This window comes from Sander vitreus, chromosome 8, assembly GCF_031162955.1.
Source record: "Sander vitreus isolate 19-12246 chromosome 8, sanVit1, whole genome shotgun sequence".
NCBI classification, from domain to species: Eukaryota; Metazoa; Chordata; class Actinopteri; order Perciformes; family Percidae; genus Sander; species Sander vitreus.
The window spans coordinates 15,281,346-15,302,192 of NC_135862.1; the positions used below are offsets into that span (position 1 = coordinate 15,281,346).

At 40.8% G+C, this 20,847-nt stretch overlaps 1 protein-coding gene across 1 annotated transcript; it reads left to right on the plus strand.

The window, feature by feature from the left end:
• The first annotated feature begins 1,491 nt into the window (after positions 1 to 1,491).
• Positions 1,492 to 20,237, plus strand: trpm1b (transient receptor potential cation channel, subfamily M, member 1b). Its single transcript, XM_078256224.1, has 27 exons — positions 1,492 to 1,696; positions 8,843 to 8,919; positions 9,595 to 9,790; positions 9,888 to 10,101; positions 10,412 to 10,536; positions 10,639 to 10,810; positions 11,134 to 11,308; positions 11,414 to 11,537; positions 13,147 to 13,219; positions 13,350 to 13,450; positions 14,282 to 14,458; positions 14,572 to 14,706; positions 14,837 to 14,887; positions 14,996 to 15,136; positions 15,233 to 15,262; positions 15,360 to 15,652; positions 15,781 to 16,009; positions 16,134 to 16,265; positions 16,379 to 16,510; positions 16,610 to 16,738; positions 16,840 to 17,091; positions 17,210 to 17,384; positions 17,945 to 17,965; positions 18,058 to 18,202; positions 18,301 to 18,506; positions 18,656 to 18,788; positions 18,890 to 20,237. Exons 1-27 carry the CDS (start codon positions 1,625 to 1,627, stop codon positions 20,235 to 20,237), a joined length of 5,058 nt encoding a protein of 1,685 aa, XP_078112350.1. The 5' UTR covers positions 1,492 to 1,624.
• The last annotated feature ends 610 nt before the right edge of the window (positions 20,238 to 20,847 follow it).

Consider the following 20,847-nt stretch of genomic DNA (forward strand, 5'->3'; position numbering starts at 1 on the left):
GCTAAGGGGAAATGAAAAGGGAAAATGGATTTTAAAGGGTTTGTCTAATCAGTTTATTTGATTGTAAAGCAAATATCTGTTGAATAGGCTGCTATCGCTATCATGCTTCCTGCTGCTGTGTAGTTTCCACTATGTATTGCCATAATTTGGACAAGGTCAGTTTGGGGATCAAATTCAAACACATTACTTGTGTTTCTCCCTTATGATCATTCCAGTTAGTATCCAGTAGGGGGAGTTGCTGCATATCCAATGTGTCTGAGGACTAAAACCTGAATCTTTTCCCATCTGAAGCTCAGATATATTTTGTTTGATTAGAAGAAAAAACCTAATATATCTACAAAAAAACGTATACACTTTGCTCCTCTCATGTATGCAATATAATGTAACAGATCTGCTATAAGGTAGGATAGTTTACGTTCATAGATTTAGAAGTCGAGGCACTTAAACATTGCATTTTCTGTCCAGCTAATCATTCATAATGTCGTAATGACATTGCATAACAGGTTTTAGTTGGTCTAAAAAGTGATAAATTCAGTACTAAAGTAATATAATTCATAACCACTAATACAAGCTCTGTTAATGAATAGCAAACTATTTGCTCTTATTCATCAGGGTAGGCCTAAATGCAATGTCGTATTAAGTCTTAATAGTTTTGTTTTCCATCAATTTAGTTGCTGTTACATAAGAGGTCAAACTCTTAACAATACTTAACATCAAGCTGCTCTAAATCTGTGTTGTGAGACTACTTTATGTGGAACAAAACTACATGTAAAATGTTGCTGTCAAATGGGAACGAGAGCTCAAAGCTAACATTCATTGTATTCTGCTATAATCTAATGGTAACAAAACTATAACAGCAATGGGTCAGTAAGGCATTTTGCCCTGATTGTACAGATTTTTCTGAAGGTTGGTAGGTAGAAGGTGTGCAGTTTGAAATAACTGGTGAGACTAGTCCTGGTGTGTTTCTCCCAAAGAACTGCCTTCTAGCACATTCACATTACTGTGTGTTAAGTCTGGCTTTTGTCTCTGTATCCCACTCTGTATCTGTACATGCCTTTATGTGTGCACTCTGCCGGGACACTCCTGTCTTCCCTGTCAGACACACTGAGTTCATTTGGTGGGACAACCTTTGGCTTTCCGCCGGCTAACTTTAGCCTCACAGCTTGCATGGTCTCTCTAAGCTTGTTTTGGGGTTGTGGTGTTCCAAAGTAGATTTACCTTCAATAATCATTTATTAAATCTCTATCCATTAGGCTGTGAGGCTTCGTAAGAGCCGGCTGCATTAAGCCTGATTATGGGATGCCCGGCAGAGGAAAAGGGTCTATGTGTCAAGTGTGTCATCGAGTGATTTATATCCCTGGCTGGGATCTCTGTCTTGTCAGTCGGGAGTAAGCTGCAGAGAGGAGAGAGAAGCGCTGAAACCTTTAATGATGTGAAACTTTGATCTTTAAAAAAAAAAGTATAGTATATAAGTATAAATCCAAAGGTTGCTGTCATGCCTTGGTTCTGTAGCGGGTATCTCTGGTTTCTGTCTGTTTCTGATATTGACGTTGCCGCTGAACCCTGACCAGTCGCCAGTCTCGAAGGATCCCTTTTCAAGTCGTTTTGACTTAAAGTCTTCAACATGGACACCAAGGGCCAGAGTAGCACCTTTAAACGGCCCTCCCTCAAACGCTCCACATCTGGCTCGCAGAAGGTAAGATTAAGCCTGTTCTGTCACATTCAACAGGTACTGAGCTGTTTTTTTTTTTTTTTTAATTTGTTCTGATATTGTATTTCTCTTGAAATATACGCTCACCAGCCACTTTTGCCTTCAGAACTGCCCTAATTCTTTGTGACATAAATTCAACAAGGTACTGGAAACATTCTTTAGATTTTGGTCCATACTGACATGACAACATCACACAGTTGCTGCTGATTTGTCGGCTACACATCCATGATCCCAAACATCCCAAGGATGCTCTATTGGATTGTGATCTGGTGACTGCGGAGGCCATTTAAGTACAGTGAAATCATTGTCATCTTTAAGAAACCAGTTTGTGGTCATAAAGGTATGGACATGGTCAGCAACAATACTCATGCTCAGTTGGTACTAAAGGGCCCAAAGTGTGCCAAGAAAAGATCATTACACCACGACCACCAGTCGATACAAGGCAGGATTGATCCATGCTTTCATGTTGTTTACGACAAATTCTGCAACTACCATCTGAATGTTGCAGCAGAAATCGAGACTCATCAGACCAGACAATGCTTTTCCAATCTTCTACAGTCCAGTTTTGGAGAGCCTGTGCCAATTGTAGCCTCAAGTTCCTGTTCTCAGGTGACTGGAGTGGCACCCGGTGTGGTCTTCCACTGCTGTAGCCATCTGCTTCAAGGTTCGACATGTTGTGCATGTAGAGATGCATTTATACATAATAAAGTGAGTGTGTTTGTTGCATTTATTTTGACAAATGTTTGGTGTTGTTTTATAAAAGTTATCCATAAATGGATAGCTTCCCTTTATCTTTTTTTTTGTATTTTGTGAAACCATATGACTGTCTGATAGTCTGAGAATGACATGTGTTGCACAGCATGTGACATGAAACCATTACCATGAGCTGGCCACATTTGTTCCTAACCAATCATTTCAGAGCCCCTATGTCTGGCATAATGACATGCACCATTTAGGACTGCTGGCTGCATATATTGGTGTGCATATGGTCTGCCCTCCAAGCCCCTCAAACTTACTGTTAAGTGGTGTTCGAAGCTGAGCAGGCTTCAAGAGCTGCTCCCTCCAGTGTTGCAGTTTAATCCTTCATAATGGCCCAGTATGGACGACCACAGCCATGACAGATTATGGACTTGTATATTTCTAAAGTCTGCTTTCATGTGATTAACACACTCCTGTTAACATGTCCTTGAAAGCAAAAAAGATGTGATATTTACATAGATGCATGCCTCTGCTCCCCATTCAATGAGCAGTGCATGCTGGGATTAGAGCATGCACACTGCGAACTGTTTGGTGTTGCTTTTGCAGATGCATGTAAGCATAGGACAGTGGAGGACAAAGAACAAAAAACACTTTCTTATTTAAATAGTTTAAAAATAAATGATGAGTAAACCTAAACAAGTTTGAATGCTTCTACTTTTCCAGAAAAAAAAAGATGGAAAATGAACTGTAAAATATATTGTAAAACATTAAAAATTCATCCTCTGTAGATTACATATAGTCCATATAATCAACATCACAATGTTCCAGTAAGCATTTCTTTTTTTAACCATATCATCCTATCCTAACCATCCTATATCAACAGTGTATCTGACACTGACATCTTCAAAATAATTTAGTGTGATGGGTTTCTATAAATTACAGGGGGCATTATTTACTGAGATTAATATTCTTTGTATAATCCACAGCTTTTTTATATGCGGTTTTACTCTGTAAAGCAATCAGCAATGTCATGGCTCTCAGCTGCACTTTTAATGATATCCGATATATTGCTAAATATAAACTCACTGGCTGCACAGACCAGACTGCTGAGAGATAACATTGTCCTTTTCTTTGGATCATGCATATTTATATTTGTCATGTTTTTACGATAGTCTTTAATCGTGGATTTATTTGAATGATAGGTGTATACTTCATTATTTACAGTGGTTAATGGTATGGAGAAGGATTTATTTTTCATCCTTGGTGTAATGCATCAGAAATAGAGTAAAAGCAATATCTCTTTGAATCTGGGTGGATGACACATGATTTGAAATAAGGGTAAAAGTCTCCAACAGAGAGCACATTCAATAAAATGTCTTCACATGATACTACCTTGTTGCCACAAATGAACTTCTATCTGTTACACAGATAACGTTGTTCTCCAGCAAATGAACTGCCTCTTCTGACCTTTTACCTCTTTTGCTAAAAATGTAACGTTTATACGATTAAAAACGTTTATACTTCATTGATCCATAGGGGGGAAATTACAATTGTAATTTAATTCAATTAGATGCTTAAGGCTCAGCAGTTTGGATGGAAATCTGAAACCATCTGCACCCTGATGGTTTTGAATAATTACTGATGAGTTTTGTGCTCGGACCCTTAAAACTAATTTGCTGTATCAATAAGAGGCAACAAAATCAATTTAAATGTTTAAACAAATACTACATTTTTCACTTTGGGTTTGCGAGATCATATGACTGTGTGATGTAAGCGTCAGGCTTAGGTCAGGTGAGGGCCAAGAATTCTCAAAAAGCTTTAAGGCTCAGGGTCAGGGGCTGGACTAAAGCAGACCCCATACGTGTGAAGGTCTGAGTTTGCAAAGTTTCTGAAAGTAAGATCTTCAAATGTTACAGCATTCTGTAGTAAAGTTGAGTTAAATTGGTTTCTCATTACTTAAGTGCAAACTTACCTGGGTTGTTGTACCTAAATTATGAATCAAACCAAATTAATTTGTATAAAAGATGCGTTCAAAGCAAAGAGAATTGCCTTAAAGATTTAAGTGCTATGGAAATTCTTACACCCCATAAACAAGGTGATATGTTTGCTACCTATCAGCCATAAATTGACATTTTTATATTGCAGAATCAAACAAACACTCAAAATCATATCTGTTAATTGAGTGTTGCTGTTATAGTACTAGTAACATTTACATATACGTACTGTCAAAACCTTTAGAGACCTGCCGTCATACCTTATGAAGATTGTTAGAGAGGATTTCAACTAAATCTGTTACCATACTGGTGTATGCTTCTCTTCTAATACAAAGAAGATTGTATACCTGTTAGTTTTTACAGAGGTGCTATCTTTATTCTGATTTCTTTCAGAATTTCTTTGGGGAAAACCAGCAGCTTTAAAACATGTCTTATGACTCCCTCAACTCTTGGGGATAATCAGTGACATGTTGGACTCATGTGATGGCTAACTGGATTTTCTAACCCTGGAGGAACAATGAGTGCATTTACAAACAGAGCTGACTGAAAACAGTTATCGTCACAGTTAATGCAAATTTGTCTGTCCAGAGCCTGTAACACGAGTGTGTTGCCTTGTCCAAATATTTTTCCCCTCGAGTGAAAATATGTAAAAGGCAGCTTTTTATTCCGTCCACGTGGGATCGACCATGAGTCTGGAATATTTTTTTTCCAGACAGTAAAGAAGTCTACATGGGCTTCCTTCCTGTCACACTGCATCAAGCTCCAACCACATCGCCATTCAATACCAAAGCTGAGCAATTAGTTGCTTTTATCTTCAACCCTGGTGACATTCCGTTAGGACCCCCAAAACCTTTCTGATCCATTTCACTTGTGCTTTTGTTGTGTGGAGTCCATCGTTACTACAATATTCAGAATAAATCACACGTATAGATCTTACTCAACCTAATAAAGCCACCAACTGTAAACAATTATGTGTTCAAAATGCACTGAAATTGACCAGGTCAGATGTTCAGCGTACAGAAATAAAGCCATCATTATATCTTTTCTGTATGACTGTCGGGAGCTGAACAGTCCGTGTAATTGTAGCAGCACTGAAACAAATTTGCTGTGATGTGCCTCACTAAGCTGTGGGTCAGGAGACCAGGGCCATGTGATTGCAGTGCAAAAAGGCATGATTGTATGGCATACATCTTGACTGACACAAATACTATGGCTACTGCATTGTGAATCTGGTATAAGTACTTATTCTTGAAAAAATTCGAAAATCAGGATAGAAACATAAAAAAACAGAGCAATATACTGTGTTTGGAGGAAATATTACAAATTACAAATATATTGTATACCTTTTATGTGGCCTCCTCAGCAATCCTGCAATTATAATTTCCATTTCACACAGTTGTCTTTTGTTTTGAGCGACCATTTCCTCCGAAAATTCTGCACGTTGGAATGAAATTATTGTTTATTGTTCTGAGGCTTGTCTTAAGTCTCGTTAATTTGCTTGGTGTGACACAATCTGATCCTGCAGGTTTTTGTTAAGTGCTCAAAGGCAGCTCTTAACGAGGCAGCTGGTTGCTGACTGGATTTTGGTTTTAATTGCTGTGGTTAATGAGTTTAAGTACGCTGAAATAACTGCGACATGCTCAACAAACCCTTCTGGAAATGCGCTTTGTTTTCCTTGGCTATAATTAACAGCGGCCCACGTTCATTTTTACCGGAGCAGGACCAAAGGGGGAAAGTTGGGGGAGATGTTGGGCTTCTTTCTCTCTGTCTTTCTGACTCATCAACCACCAACCTCCTTTGTCTTTTTCACTCTGAGTTACAGTCAGGCTCAAAATTGCTCACTTCAACCATAAAAGGAGAGCTTATTAAACCAGTTCACATGAGGAAGGTTTTAAATGGATGTCTACAACTTTGTGCCTGTTAACTCCATCTCAGCTTCTAGCTCACCTAATGCCTTCCTTTAGCTCCTCAAAGCCCTTAATGACTTTAAATAGTTTAAATTGAATTACTTCATTAAGTACAGCATGTGCAATAAACAGGATTCACTTTAAACTAATCTCAATATGTCATATTTGACTTTTCCTTACCCAAACAGAAGCCTATTGATATTCCAATGATCTATTTTAGCCCACACTTTAAACTGTTTGATACCAGATAGCAGCCAGTAGGCTAAATGTGATTTTTGTTTAAACAGTGGCATTCATTTTCACCCTGCTGGAAGGATATTTATTATACAAAATCACAGAAGTTTGTAAAATGCAAATCCATTTCACATAAGCAAAAATGAAAAAGCAAGATGAAGAGAATATTGAACAGCTGGTCTGCTGAGTTTTCTTTTCCTCCACAAAAGCATGGTGGCTAGAAATAGAGATTAACTGCAATTAGCATTGACTGACCTTGCCCCCAACTGGAGACCAGTCATGTCTTAACAAGGCGCCTTCCAAAAGAATGCCTGCATCCAATTCTCTCAATTATGCAAATTGGGTTGAAATCAAAGTAGTTGGAGGGGGTGAAAATGTTTCAAATGAAAAGTTAGGGAGTCCTCTGAACGAGACTGCAGTGCTTTTAGGTTAGCCAGTCTGCTCCGTCTTCTCACACAAACTAAGATTTTCCACACTGTGAAGTGAACACAAAGAAAGGCGTTTCAACAAATTGGGAGATTAGGGGCCGGTTATCAAAGTAGATTTATTGTGCCTTGTTCAAGCGAAGGATGAAAATACCCTGTGGGCATGGAGAAGGGGTCATGGGACTCCCAAAAGGATTACCTTGAACTGGAGTCATGAGACTTAGGCGAACAAAGACCCTGCTCACATGCTCACCATATTAACTGGCCCTCATAAAGTGAAGAAGTTTCATGTCTTGTGGGATTCAATGAGAGCACTTGACTGGGAGTGCAGCACCAGGAGAAAGCTCTGCTGGAGGAGCAGCAGACTGTAGACTTCCTCTCTACTCTCTGGGCTGAACCTCCAGCAGCACTTGAGATAGGACTCTGCATCTCGGACAGAAGATTGTGTGTAAGTGTATCTACATTATGTATCTGCAACTCTTTTAAAACTTAATTGCATCTCTTTATTGACAGAATGAGGTAGACATTACAGAGAGGTGGAACAAATTATAGGTGATGGAAAGGGAATTCAGATGTGGTGAATCAGAACAGGCAGCACTGTATGAATTCTGGGTGCGTAATGATGCATGATAACACTGAGATGGAAAACTGCTGAAACAAGACAGACAGCAACAACGGCACTCTGCCTCAGACTTTTTGAAAATACAAGGTGGTGATATTTTTTGTAAAAAAAAGCTACCTCGGTAAAATTATTTGTAAATTACATCTATTCAAGATGACTATTCACATTGTCTTCATTCAAGCAATTAGTTTAACTTTCAAAAGGAAACAACAAAAAATGCCAATGCAACTAAATAAATAGGAATCCTGTGTATATTTAGCTTAGTGATTTTATTTATTCAACCAAGTCATTATTAGATGACTATTTAGTCTGGTGGTTAAAGTCTTAAAGGTCATTCCAGATGCAAATAATATTGGGGTGCAGAAAAGAACAAGGTTTATTTATAGATGTATGAAGGGAAGGATGAAAAAAAAATATATTTTTGCAGAACTTAACAGAGATGGTATTGGATTTTGCAGCCGCCCTGCTGCTCCTCCTCCCGGCTGGCTGAGGCCAACTGTGCAGCTAAAGAGAGAACAGTAACTGTATTGTGTTATTGGCACTTGTGATTACTGTTCACAAGACAAGACTCACAAGTCTTTCATTTATTCTCTTATGACTTCTGAATCATAGGTGAAGTTAAAATAGAGATTATTTTAGTATGTTTTAAGCTATCAACGCTGTTATCAGTAATGTTTTTTTTTTCCATTTAACTTCCGAGTGTTTTTATGGAAAGATTTGCTTCCAATGCTTCAGTTTTAATTGGGCCTCCACCGTCAACAATGGCCCTCAGAGAAACTCTGCTTTGAACTCAGGTTATTTTTGCTCAGTACTGGAAAAACATCAGACAGCAATCAGAGCAGGATTTAACAAAGTGCGTGGACATAGTACTTTTGTGCGATGCTTTTCACTGGCTGCTTATCAAGCTCGAGCAGACAATAAAAGGTGTTAGTCAACATCAACTGTGCTCTAATAATCTCAGGACTAACAAAAACAAATGCTCAACCTTGCTGTGTACAATGTTTTTGCCTGTTGATACCAGTCTGCACGCAATATAAGCTGTATTCACTTCAATTTATATATTCTCCTCTCTTACTGAGTCTCTTTGCAGGATGCATGTAGTCTTCATCTCTTAGCCCGGATTACTACTGAGAGGATTTTGATAGTGAAATTTAAATTCAGATATCTGCAAAGATGATCTCCCCATGACTTTAGTATGACGCTATGTGAGCTAACACTTTTCTCTTCTCTCTTATCTTTTCTCTTTACAGGCACAAAAAGCTTGGATTGAGAGGACCTTTTCTAAAAGAGAATGTATTCACAAATTTCCCACCAAGGACCCGACCAGGTAATTACGCTCTTCAAATTGCTTTTTAAATGGTTATTTGTTATTTGTGGTAAACATATGGCCACAGGTTACAACAGCAGCTATGTCATTATCATTTGAACATGACTCCAACCCGTATTAAAACAACTGTGATTTATTGAAGTTTCACTAACACTGTTGCTCCTTTTTACTGCTGAACTTGCTACAAACAATTTTCATTTTACTCAAAATAAGTTTAAATGTAAATGTTATGTAGGCAGACTGGTAAAACTTGTCAATTGGGCCCTTTTTGATATAATATGTAACTCATAAATTCATATTAATGCTCCATATTCACTTTTTAGAAATAATATCTCTTGGTTTATTCATTAATTGACTAAATCATGACAGAGATTATCAGACAACCTGATTTTTCAGAGTGTATTCGAGAGCAGCCACGCAGTGCAGGCCTTTGTTTGCCGAGGCATGGATTTCCCAGAAATGGAAACAGTCATGAAAGAGCCTGTGCGATGTGTGTTTCGAGGAAAAGACACAGCCTTCATGAGCACACTAAACAACACTTTAGTGGACGCTCAATCAACTGCTCAGGGATTTCTATGAATAATCAACACACGTTTTCATGTTTAGAAATCAGGGCTATACGGGGCCCAGGACTGACACGGTAACTCCGTGATGCTTGTTCTGTGATCCATGTAGATGTGCCTGTGGTCAGCTGACATCGCAACACGTGGCCATCCCTGCTGGTGCCAACTCACTAGAGGAAGCGAACCAGCTGGTGCAGATTGACACCCCAAAGGATAAATGGAGTGTGATCAAGCACACCAGGACCTACCCAACAGACGCCTTTGGCTTGATTGAGTTCCAGGGTGGAGGATTCGTCAACAAGGCCATGGTGAGTCTCAGCCACTGAAAAATGAATTCAAAGTGACTGCGTGGTTTAATTAGAAATAAGTCACAATACAGTTCTCTTCCCTTCTTTTCTTTCCAAGTATATCCGAGTCTCCTATGACACCAAACCTGACAACCTCCTGCATTTGATGGTGAAGGATTGGCAATTGGAGCTGCCCACCTTGCTCATCTCCGTACACGGAGGTCTCCAGAACTTCGACCTCCAACCCAAACTCAAGCAAGTGTTTGGCAAAGGCCTGATCAAAGCTGCCGTCACCACCGGAGCTTGGATCTTCACGGGTGGAGTCAACACTGGTAGGATGCTGACAGTTCACGATGCTTTTAATGTTCACTTAGCAAAATAACAATTTGTGACATTAGAAGATTACCTTTGCTCTAAATTGTCATTACATAATAACCTATTCTGTAATTTCCTGGGGGAGATTTTACCAACCTATTGTCACAGGTTTAAGCACTGTAATTAGAGCTTTTTTTTGTGGAAAAACAAATGACAATCTGTGTGGAGTTTGCACGCCGTAACCACAGTGTGACCCATGATGCAGCCCCACTAGGCAGATGAAAGAGCCATTATTCATGTTGCTATATTTTGCTCTTTACACCATAGGGGTGATCCGTCATGTAGGAGACGCCTTAAAGGACCATTCCTCCAAGTCACGAGGGAAGGTGTGCGCTATAGGAATTGCTCCATGGGGGATCCTGGAAAACAAAGAGGATCTCTTAGGAAAAGATGTGAGAATATTTGCTGCGTTTATTTTCCAGAAAAAAAGACCCTTTCTTACTAATATTCCTTCTTAAAACATTTCAAACTAATTTCTCCTTTTTTTTCTCCAGGTAAACAAACCCTATCAGACAATGGCAAACCCTCTGAGCAAGCTGGCTGTGCTCAACAACAGCCACTCCCACTTCATCCTGACTGACAACGGCACCTGTGGGAAGTACGGCTCTGAGGTCAAACTCCGCCGGCTGCTGGAGAAGCACATCTCCCTGCAGAAGATCAACACGCGTAAGTCACACAGCGCTCCGTAGACATAAAACATCCTCCATGGTGTGTGAGCCTTGTTTGACATGTGGATGGAGAACTCCTCTGTGGCCTGTGGGCTTCCCTTTGTCATCCTATGCCTGGAGCTTGGATAAGGCAGGGACAGCAAAGGGATGCTCAACTGTCACCAATGACTTCACTCCCTCACTTCTCTGGTTGTGTCTGTTCACACATCACATCGACGTGTTCTGCTTCAACAGTTCATTCCCAAAGTTCTGTTATCATGCAGTGACACTTAATGTAATAAATGGATGGAAGGACTCAGTATTTTTGACCGTGTGTTCCAGGTTTGGGTCAGGGGGTTCCTCTTGTGTGTCTGATAGTGGAGGGAGGCCCCAACGTGATCTCCATTGCACTGGAGAGTCTGAGAGACGAGCCTCCCATCCCCGTGGTGGTGTGTGACGGCAGCGGCCGAGCTTCCGATATCATTTCTTTCGCACACAAGTTCTCAGAGGATGATGGGTGAGAGTTTTAGATGATTTTTTCTTTATTGTACTTGGATATTATTCTTCTGATAAAAAAAAAAAAAAAGAAGCTGAAATTTAATCCTTAAATCGCCTCTTCCAGCCAGGTTAGTGATGATGTCAGAGAGCAACTCTTGGTAACTATTCAGAAGACTTTCAATTATAGCAAAAGCCAGTCGCAGCAGATCCTGCTCATGGTTCTCGAGTGCATGAAGAAAAGGGAACTGGTGAGTAGAATACACCGAAAAATAAGGTGTTATTATCTTCAAGCTATTCCACAATTATCTTTTATTTGAAAATAACATGTCTGCGCCAATCAATAAATTGTGTTGTTGTGAAGCATCTGGTCTCCATCGTCATTTATCCATTCCACTCATCTGTGTATTCCCATTAACATATTGAATAAACTTAATCCCCACAACATGCTTGTCATTTCTCCTTGTGTGGTATTTTCATGTAGTCTGGGGCATTCGCAGCTTCGCTGTAGGACATCATCAGCCCTCATGTATAAGCACACAGCTGTAAAGTGGTGTTGGGTGTCTGACTCTGCAGTGACACACTGCTTCAATGTAAACAATGCAGTTCATGGCTCCATGATGAAGCACACACCCTGGTGAGAGTCTTCACAGATAGCAGATTAATCCCTGAGCTGAGAGTGTTTCTCCAAAGTGTGTGCTAGAAACCTTAGCACATAAATAGTGGCAGCATTTGTGCATCTCCAGAGATGTTATTAGTAGTTTGTAATGGCCCAGCACATATAATCTCCAGACTCCATACATTTGGGTGGGAAAGATCAGTGCACACTACCACCTGCTTAGCAGAGGCTCTTACTTCATCCATTCACAGTAAGCATGCAGCACACAGATGGAGAGGATCCATCTCCCTAATCCTCAGCCAGGTTCCCCTCTCTCTCCATCCCCAGGCTTTTTTTCAGTCAACAGAGTGCTATTACTTCAGCAGCGACTCTGCATCCTCTATCCCCAATCCTAATGCGCCAACACACAGATAAGCAACTTAAACTGCTTTATTCAAGGATCATACCGATGTGGGCATTTAGTTTTCACTGATACCTGACCCAAACAATGTGACCGAGCTGCCAAGTTGTTTGAGCGCTTTATACGCAACTAAGAGGCCACACTATTGCCTGCTCTTAATCTAAAGTGCCATGACTAACCAACAGGTGAATCAATGTCACAGTCCAGTCCCCAAATAATCCTTTCTTCCTAAGTAAATCCCATGTGAACAGCTGGGTTAGACAAATAACACTGATTTAGAGGACTGAAATTTGCTGTGACACCAGAATGCAATATTTAAACAAATTAAGAATTCACCATCATTAAAAAATCCCTATTTGCAAAAAGCACACAGTGTTTAGCACTGCAAGTGTCTAAAGAGCAACACAAGTTTTCAGTCCTCATACTGCTGCTCATTAACAACGCATCCCAAGACCAGCCCTGAAATCCCTGGCGCTGTCCCACACATTCATGCCAACCCAATAATTCCATTTACCATGGCTGTACTTGTGACAGACCCATCAGCGTAATTTCATTTGATATAGTTGAGTCTATAACAAGAAAAGCACTATCACACTGTCTGACAAGTAAAATTGGCTGTTTGTGCTCCGAGGGTCAGCTTGCACTGAGAGGTCCTGCTGAAAGAATCTCCCATCAGTTCATCACCACATGTTTACAGCTGCAGTGAGAGTGGGAATACAAATCAACATTTTTATTCATTCATTTATGTGCTTTGGTATCAACTGATTCAACCATTACAGTATACTGTATGGCTTCACGTCTGCCATCGTTTCTTCTCTTTTCGTTTCTTTCTCACATGTAGATCACAGTTTTTCGAATGGGTTCTGAGGGACAACAAGATATTGAAATGGCCATTCTCACTGCCTTGTTAAAAGGTATTATCTGGCTGCATCACACTTAGACATCTCAACAGTATGTGTACTACAAGTATAACATCACAGCAATATTTTTCATGCACTGTACTACATGCTTCCTATTCTCTCTCTCCCGTTTCTTTTGCATCAGGCACGAATGCTTCAGCAGCTGACCAGCTTAGTTTGGCTCTGGCCTGGAACAGAGTGGATATTGCTCGCAATCACATCTTTGTTTATGGACACAATTTACCAGTGAGTGGTGCTCACATCTGAATAATAATAATAATAATAATAACTTGGATTTATATAGCGCCTTTCAAGGAAACCAAGGTCGCTTAACAAATGGGGGGGGGGGTCAGAGGTGCTTTATGAACAAAGGCAGGGATGGGGCAGAGCGGACGTGGAGTGGTAGACTGTTCCAGAGTGTGGGAGCATTGGCAGAGAAAGCCACAACCTGGTGCGGGGGGTGTCCAGCAGGTCCCTGTCAGAGGACCGCAGGGAACGTGACTGAGTGTAGGGGTGGAGGAGATCTGTTAGGTAGTGTGGTGAGAGTCCATGGAGAGATTTGTAGGTGAGCAGGAGGATCTTGTAAGTGATGCGTGACTTGACTGGCAACCAGTAGAGCTGTTGGAGGATGGGAGTGATATGCTGCCAGCGCTTCGTGTGGGTTAGAACCCTGGCAGCAGAGTTCAGCCGAGTAATGTAAATAAATGAATCATTCCACACTAGTGCACTACAGTCGCAAAGTTGGCGAGGATGCATTTAGTACAGAAGGAAAGAGTTTTGTTTTGAAATAGAGTTGCTCAAAGTCCCCCTCCACTCAAAATGTGTTTGGCTTATTATGACTTCCCTTTGTGGAAAAACCCCATCAGATATTAATTATTCCCAAAGCAAAGTATTTTTATGTCTTCAAATGTGTCTGCAGGTGATCTTAAAATAACATAGTGTGTCCTCAACAGCAGCACAGAAAGAGAAGAAAATTCCAATGGTTTGATGTTATCAAATAATACTAACAACAGAAAAGAGACTGATATGTTAATGCTAAAGCTTTATTTTTTTTTACCTTATTTTCTGTTTGATAAGCCTGCCGGTGCCATGGCCAACAGTGCAACCTCTTTAATCCCGGCCCAGGATAAGCAAAAGAGTCCTGCCAGCGCTTCTCAAAACAAAACCCGGGGTAAGAAGGGAAAGGGGAAGGGAAAGGCAAAGCCTGAACCTCCAGAAGAAACAGACCCGAGGAAGTTGGAGTTGACTCGTTGGGTAAGAATGGACGTTTATGACAACAACTCTTACTTCAGTTTAAAATATGAAAATATAATGACTGCTGTAATGTGTAAATAATAAGTCATGTCTTTGGTATTACTTCTTCTTAGGTGAACTCTCTGGAGCAGGCTATGATGGATGCTCTGGTGCTGGACAGAGTTGACTTTGTCAAACTGCTCCTTGAGAATGGGGTCAATATTCACCACTTCCTCACCATTCCCAGACTGGAGGAGTTATACAACACGGTGGGCCTGACACACTGCAGCAAATGAAAATGAGACTGAGAAGTTTTAATCCCTCAAAATACAGACGTGACAAATATGAAAATGGCTGACACTAATTACAAACCTTCTTCGTCCTGCTCTCTTCTCTCAGAAACTTGGCCCTGCCAATACGCTGAATGCCGTGGTTAGGGATGTCAAAAAGGTAAAATGATCTTTCCCACGTTTTTGCTGCATAATGTCTACCATTTCAGACTATTTCAGGTTATATATCATCTTGAGACACTTGTATATGACTCTGGTGATTTTGCAGGGAAACCTTCCTCCAGATTATCAGATCACTTTGATTGATATTGGTCTGGTGCTGGAGTGCTTCATGGGTGGAGCTTACAGGAGCAATTACACCAGAAAGGCTTTCCGCAACCTCTACAATAATTTGTATGGACTAAAAAGGGTACGAATTGGTAAAAGAAAATAATTGATAATGACTAGCTCATCATATTAAGTAACATTTTGGTATTGATGATCCTGTTTTGTTCTCTTGTTGCAGCCAAAAGCTCTGAAGCTTCTAGGAATGGAGGTGTGGTATCCTTTTTTACAACAAAATACTGTCAAGTAGCTGAAACAATACAACCCCCACAGCAGAATAATATATCATCATGTTTTCATTTTGTTAGGATGATGAACCAAGGTCAAAAGGCAAGAAGAAACAAAAGAAGAAGAAAGAAGAAGAGGTGGAAATTGATGTGGACGACCCCGAGGTCTGTCGATTCAAGTTCCCCTTCCATGAGCTGATGCTGTGGGCGGTGCTGATGAAGCGCCAGAAGATGGCACTGTTCCTCTGGCAGCGTGGAGAAGAAGCTATGGCGAAAGCCCTGGTGGCCTGTAAACTGTATAAAGCCATGGCCCATGAGTGCTCTGAGAGTGAACTGGTGGATGACATCTCCCAAGACCTGGAGAACAACTCCAAGTCAGTACATATAAACTCTCTCACATAGGTTTCACTTGTAGTGTTTTTTTTCTCACCCCTCTGTGATCTCAAACTCTTTTGAGAAGTGCAATATAGAAATGGATATTATTGTTCACTGTCTCTCATAGAGAGTTTGGCCAGCTGGCCTACGAGCTGTTGGACCAGTCCTACAAGCATGACGAACAGGTGGCCATGAAACTCTTAACATATGAGCTGGTCAACTGGAGTAACTCCACCTGTCTGAAGCTGGCTGTGGCTGCTAAGCAACGCGAATTCATTGCTCACACCTGCAGCCAGATGTTGCTCACCGACATGTGGATGGGCTGCTTAAGGATCGGCAAAAATCCCGGCCTCAAGGTTGACATCACAAACTGTTTTCTTTTAGGCATCCATTAAAAAAAATATTTCACAATAATATTAACATCACTTGTAGTATTGCCTTCACACTATTGTGAATACATATACTTATTTTGTCACCTAGGTTATTCTGGGAATCATCTTTCCTCCTTTCATTCTACTGTTGGATTTCCGTCTTGGAGATGATGCGTCCTATCAAGCACCTGGAGGCAAAGAACAGGGAAAAGAAAAGGATGATGACGCAAAATCCAGCAAGGTTCACACTAACCTTATTTGATTAATCCATTGTATACATACTGTTTATATGCCTTTCTTTGTCAAAAGTGAAAAATGATAAGCTGAAACAAAGAGTTTGCTGTTATGTTGCAGGACCCTAATAATGATACAACTTCCCGAAAGGGGGATGAGGAGGAGGGCAGCACTAATGTCCGCAAAATCCCCATTGGCAAAAGGTTCTTTGAGTTTTATGATGCGCCATTCACCAAATTCTGGTTCAACACTGTAAGTTTCCCTCATGTAAACAAGAATGATTTATTCAATTTTACTTATAGTGTAGTGACTTAAGTGCACCGGCATTTTGGTATTTTCTCCTTCCAATAGATTTGCTATCTGGGCTATTTAATGTTGTACAACTACATAATCCTGGTGAAAATGGAGCGATGGCCATCTCTACAAGAGTGGACTGTCATTGCATACATCCTCACACTTGGCTCTGAAAAAGTCAGGCAGGTACAAGGCATTAATTATGATCAATTTTATCTGATTTGAGTCATTACATGTGTTAGAGATATTTCGTGGTATCTGCATGACCTTTAAACCCTGGTGTCTAGATTCTAATGTCAGAGCCGGGGAAGCTGAAACAGAAGATAAGTGTGTGGCTGGAGGAGTACTGGAACATCACAGACCTGGCTGCCATTTGCACCTTCCTTCTTGGGCTAATGCTACGGCTGCAGCATGAACCTTACATGGGCTACGGCAGAGTCATCTACTGCATAGACATCATCTTCTGGTACATTCGCGTATTGGACATCTTTGGAGTCAACAAATACCTGGGACCCTATGTGATGATGATAGGGAAGATGGTAATAGCGTTTAGTGCTTCACAAATCATGTGAAAATCATATGACAGACATGACATGCACACTAATAGAATGAAAAGGCGTTTACACTGAGTTCAAATGTTTGCTTCTTCTCTTTCAGATGATAGATATGATGTACTTTGTAGTCATCATGCTGGTGGTGCTCATGAGCTTCGGGGTGGCTCGGCAAGCCATCCTTCACCCTGATGAGGAGCCAACATGGCGCCTGGCCAGAAACATTTTCTACATGCCCTACTGGATGATATATGGAGAGGTTTTTGCGGACTCGATAGACCGTAAGACTAGAGTTCATAGTAAGATTCTGTTTCCTGATTCTGGGCAGATGATCAGTGTTACATTTATTTGTATGTGTTAAATTCTGTAAGGTTTAGTAACAATATATTACACTGTAACCCCTCAATACTTTGTCTCCCTCTGCTGGCATATTTATAATAGCCTTCAATATTTGCATTGAGGAAAAGCAAGATAGGTATCATTATGTAGTCTCGTAAATCATGATCATCTGCCGTCAAGTTTTTTTTTCTGTCAGTGTTTCTTCTGTCAGGGTGAAGGCAACAAGCTGCTATCGAAAATAGCCTAAATTAGCAGGGTTATTAAATATGAAAACAGTTCTTTTCAGAGGAAGTTGCTAATACATTTGCTTCTTTTAATATTCTAAAAAAGAGGCCAGAGATATAAAGGACACCAATTATCTTTAGTGTTTGATTAGTAACAAGTTGGAAAAAGATTTTAACACCAGTCCACTCTTTCATGGACATCAGCTTGACCTTGACAGAAGTACGATATAAAAATCCTATGTGTATTGTTTTTAACGCTTTCTCCATGTTTCTCCAAGTCTATGCAATGGAAATCAACCGTGAGTAGTCTTCAAGCCAAGAATGCAATTTGAATCATTTCGCTAAAGATCTCAGAATAAATTCTATAGCCATAACTTATCTTTCCCTGCAGCTCCATGTGGTGAACATTTATATGATGAGGATGGGAAGAAACTGCCTCCATGTATCCCTGGTGCCTGGCTAACACCTGCCATTATGGCCTGTTACCTTCTCGTAGCAAACATTCTTCTGGTCAACTTGCTCATTGCAGTGTTCAAGTAAGTATATGCCCCAATGTCTAACTGCTCTATTATTTTTACAAGAAACATCTGCTTTTACAGTGTGAACTCACTGGTCTTGGTTTCCGGCCCCACAGCAACACTTTCTTTGAAGTCAAGTCCATTTCCAACCAGGTGTGGAAGTTTCAGAGATATCAGCTGATCATGACGTTCCACGACCGTCCCATCCTGCCGCCACCTCTTATCATCTTCAGCCACCTTTACATCCTTTTCAACAGGCTGTTTCGGCGGTGTGCCAGGAAGAGACAAGAGGGAGAGCTGGATGAGAAGGACCGCGGACTAAGTTAGTCACGTCTAATGATATGAAACAAATACACACAATTTAACTAAGTGACTAATTTAGTCTCATCCTGAATCATAGATAGTAAAAATCATGTTGTAGTCCATAGATATACACTTACAGAACATCATGTGTCAATTTGTTTCTACCAGAGCTTAGGCTGAATCCAGAGGAGCTAAAAAGCCTGTATGAGTTTGAAGAACAGTGCGTGGAGGAATATTTCCGTGAGAAAGAGGACGAGCAGCAATCCTCTAGTGATGAGCGCATTAAGGTTACCTCAGAAAGGTGAACACTCTTTTTGAGCGTAGCTTATATATTTCTAAGCGTGTTATAACAGTTTATACATGTACTTACATAATCTTTTGTTTCTCTGGTGTTCTTGGCAGAGTTGAGAATATGTCCATGCGTCTGGAGGAGGTTAACGAGAGGGAGAACACTATGAAGGCCTCCCTGCAGACAGTGGATCTGCGCCTGGCACAGCTGGAGGAGATCCACGGACGAATGGCAGTGGCCCTGGAAAAGCTTGCTGGGGTGGACAGACTGGAGCTGACCAGAACCTATTCACGAAACTCCTCTGTGTGTGAACCCTCCTCCCTACTTCGCCAGGGCAGTATTAACAGCGCTGATGGTTACAGTCTTTACCGCTTCCACATGGACATGGAGGAGTATGCAACGAAGCAGAAGGACACAGAAGAGACAACTAAAACTGGTGTAGAAGGACAGAGGAGTCTGCGGAAAGCCTCCAGTATTTGTACTCTCAACACAAAGGAAGGTGGTCAGACCTTAGAGGTTGGGGGTGTGGAGAGATCACTCCCAAGTTCATGTGTGGACATTCTCATATCTCCATGTGAACAAAAGTCTGCATCTGCATCATCAAGTCAAGGCACTATATCCAACATGAAACAAGACAGCACAGTGCTTCTAGATAGACTAAAGCCTTCTTCCCCACCAAAAAGGACTACATCCTTGAGATACTATCCAGTCGAAGACCAACCCACTTCTCCTTTGACAAAGAAGAGGGCTATGAGCACCATCATCATCAGCCCGCCTGATGAATCAGAGGAATCAGATGAACCCAGAAAGAAGGCCCAATTGCCGCCGGGAACCTCCTCTTCCCCAAAAAGGACTAAATCATTGAGATCTACCCCTTCTGAAATCCAAAGGCAGACTTCCCCTATCACAAAGAAGAGAGCTATGAGCAGCATCATCTACAACCCAGCCGAGGCAGGTGATGATGTGCAAACTGCAGACTACAAGACAGTAGTGGAGCAGGTCACTAAAACACCAGATCAGTGGCCAGCAAACTTGGAGTACCAGGTGCACCCTAGCACTACTGGTCACATGCCTAAAGTGTCAACAGTCAGAACTCTCACCCAGCAGTTTCAAGCTAGCACTGCATCTACAGAGCTTAAAAATAAGGAGGATCAGACTTTAAATATGTCTTTAGAAAGTGAGGGAGCTCGGCCAGCAGCAGAACCCGTGGCAGACCAAACAAAGATGAAAGCAAAGAGAAACCTCTCAGACGCTACCGAGTATCTGACTGTAGCCGATAATAAATATTTGCCATCTCAGAGGTCACAGAGCTTTAATGCCAGCGAGAGGAAAGCAACAGTGGTTAGCAAGGAGCCAAGAGCCTCCAGCAGCGAGAGAGACCTTGTTGAAGCCGGCAGGGTGGCAGGGGAAGATGTGGAGAAGAAGATGGAGGCAGAGAAGAAAGAAAATGAACTGAAATGAGCCACAAGAAAGAACTGAATACTACCAGCGAGTCAGAGAACTAGCCTGCCATCGATTGGAGATCACTGCTGACTTTATGATTTCACAATAATGATTTAAATAGAATGTCAGTAAAACAAAAAAAAACATTACCAATCTCTTTAACATTTCCAAGCATGCAGTTACTGTGAGTTGGCAGTGCAGAGTAGTGAACACATTACTCTCTCTTTTAAAGATCCAATTTCTTTACTGTCTTTCATTGGTGTAACGTACAGTAGCTTACAATCATTGACATTATAGCTTTCCCCAGTCGTGTTTTTATGTTGGATGTCTACATGTTAAGGTGAAAATAAAGTATATACACATCAGTCAATCAAAAACATGAACTTCCTAAATATGATTGACACTTTCAAATATTGTCTGTAAACATTTTCTTTTCCGATACTGCAATGTGCTTAATAATGAACCACTCAGAGGTATCCCTATATCTTTCATGCAAATACTGACAATCGCATAACAATATGTAGTTAAGCACAGCTCCCAAGAAACAAACAATCTTTCACAGTTTCATTTTGACACAGAAACCTGTATAAATTAAGGTTTCTTAAAAAAGACAGAAGGTTATATTTAT

Excerpts from the sequence above, each read along its gene's own strand:
- trpm1b (XM_078256224.1), top strand. The coding sequence starts at position 1,625 with ATGGACACCAAGGGCCAGAGTAGCACCTTTAAACGGCCCTCCCTCAAA. Across the intron at positions 13,451-14,281 it reads TTTATGGACACAATTTACCA|CCTGCCGGTGCCATGGCCAA; the intron begins GTGAGTGGTGCT and ends CTGTTTGATAAG. Across the intron at positions 18,789-18,889 it reads ATTAAGGTTACCTCAGAAAG|AGTTGAGAATATGTCCATGC; the intron begins GTGAACACTCTT and ends TGTTCTTGGCAG.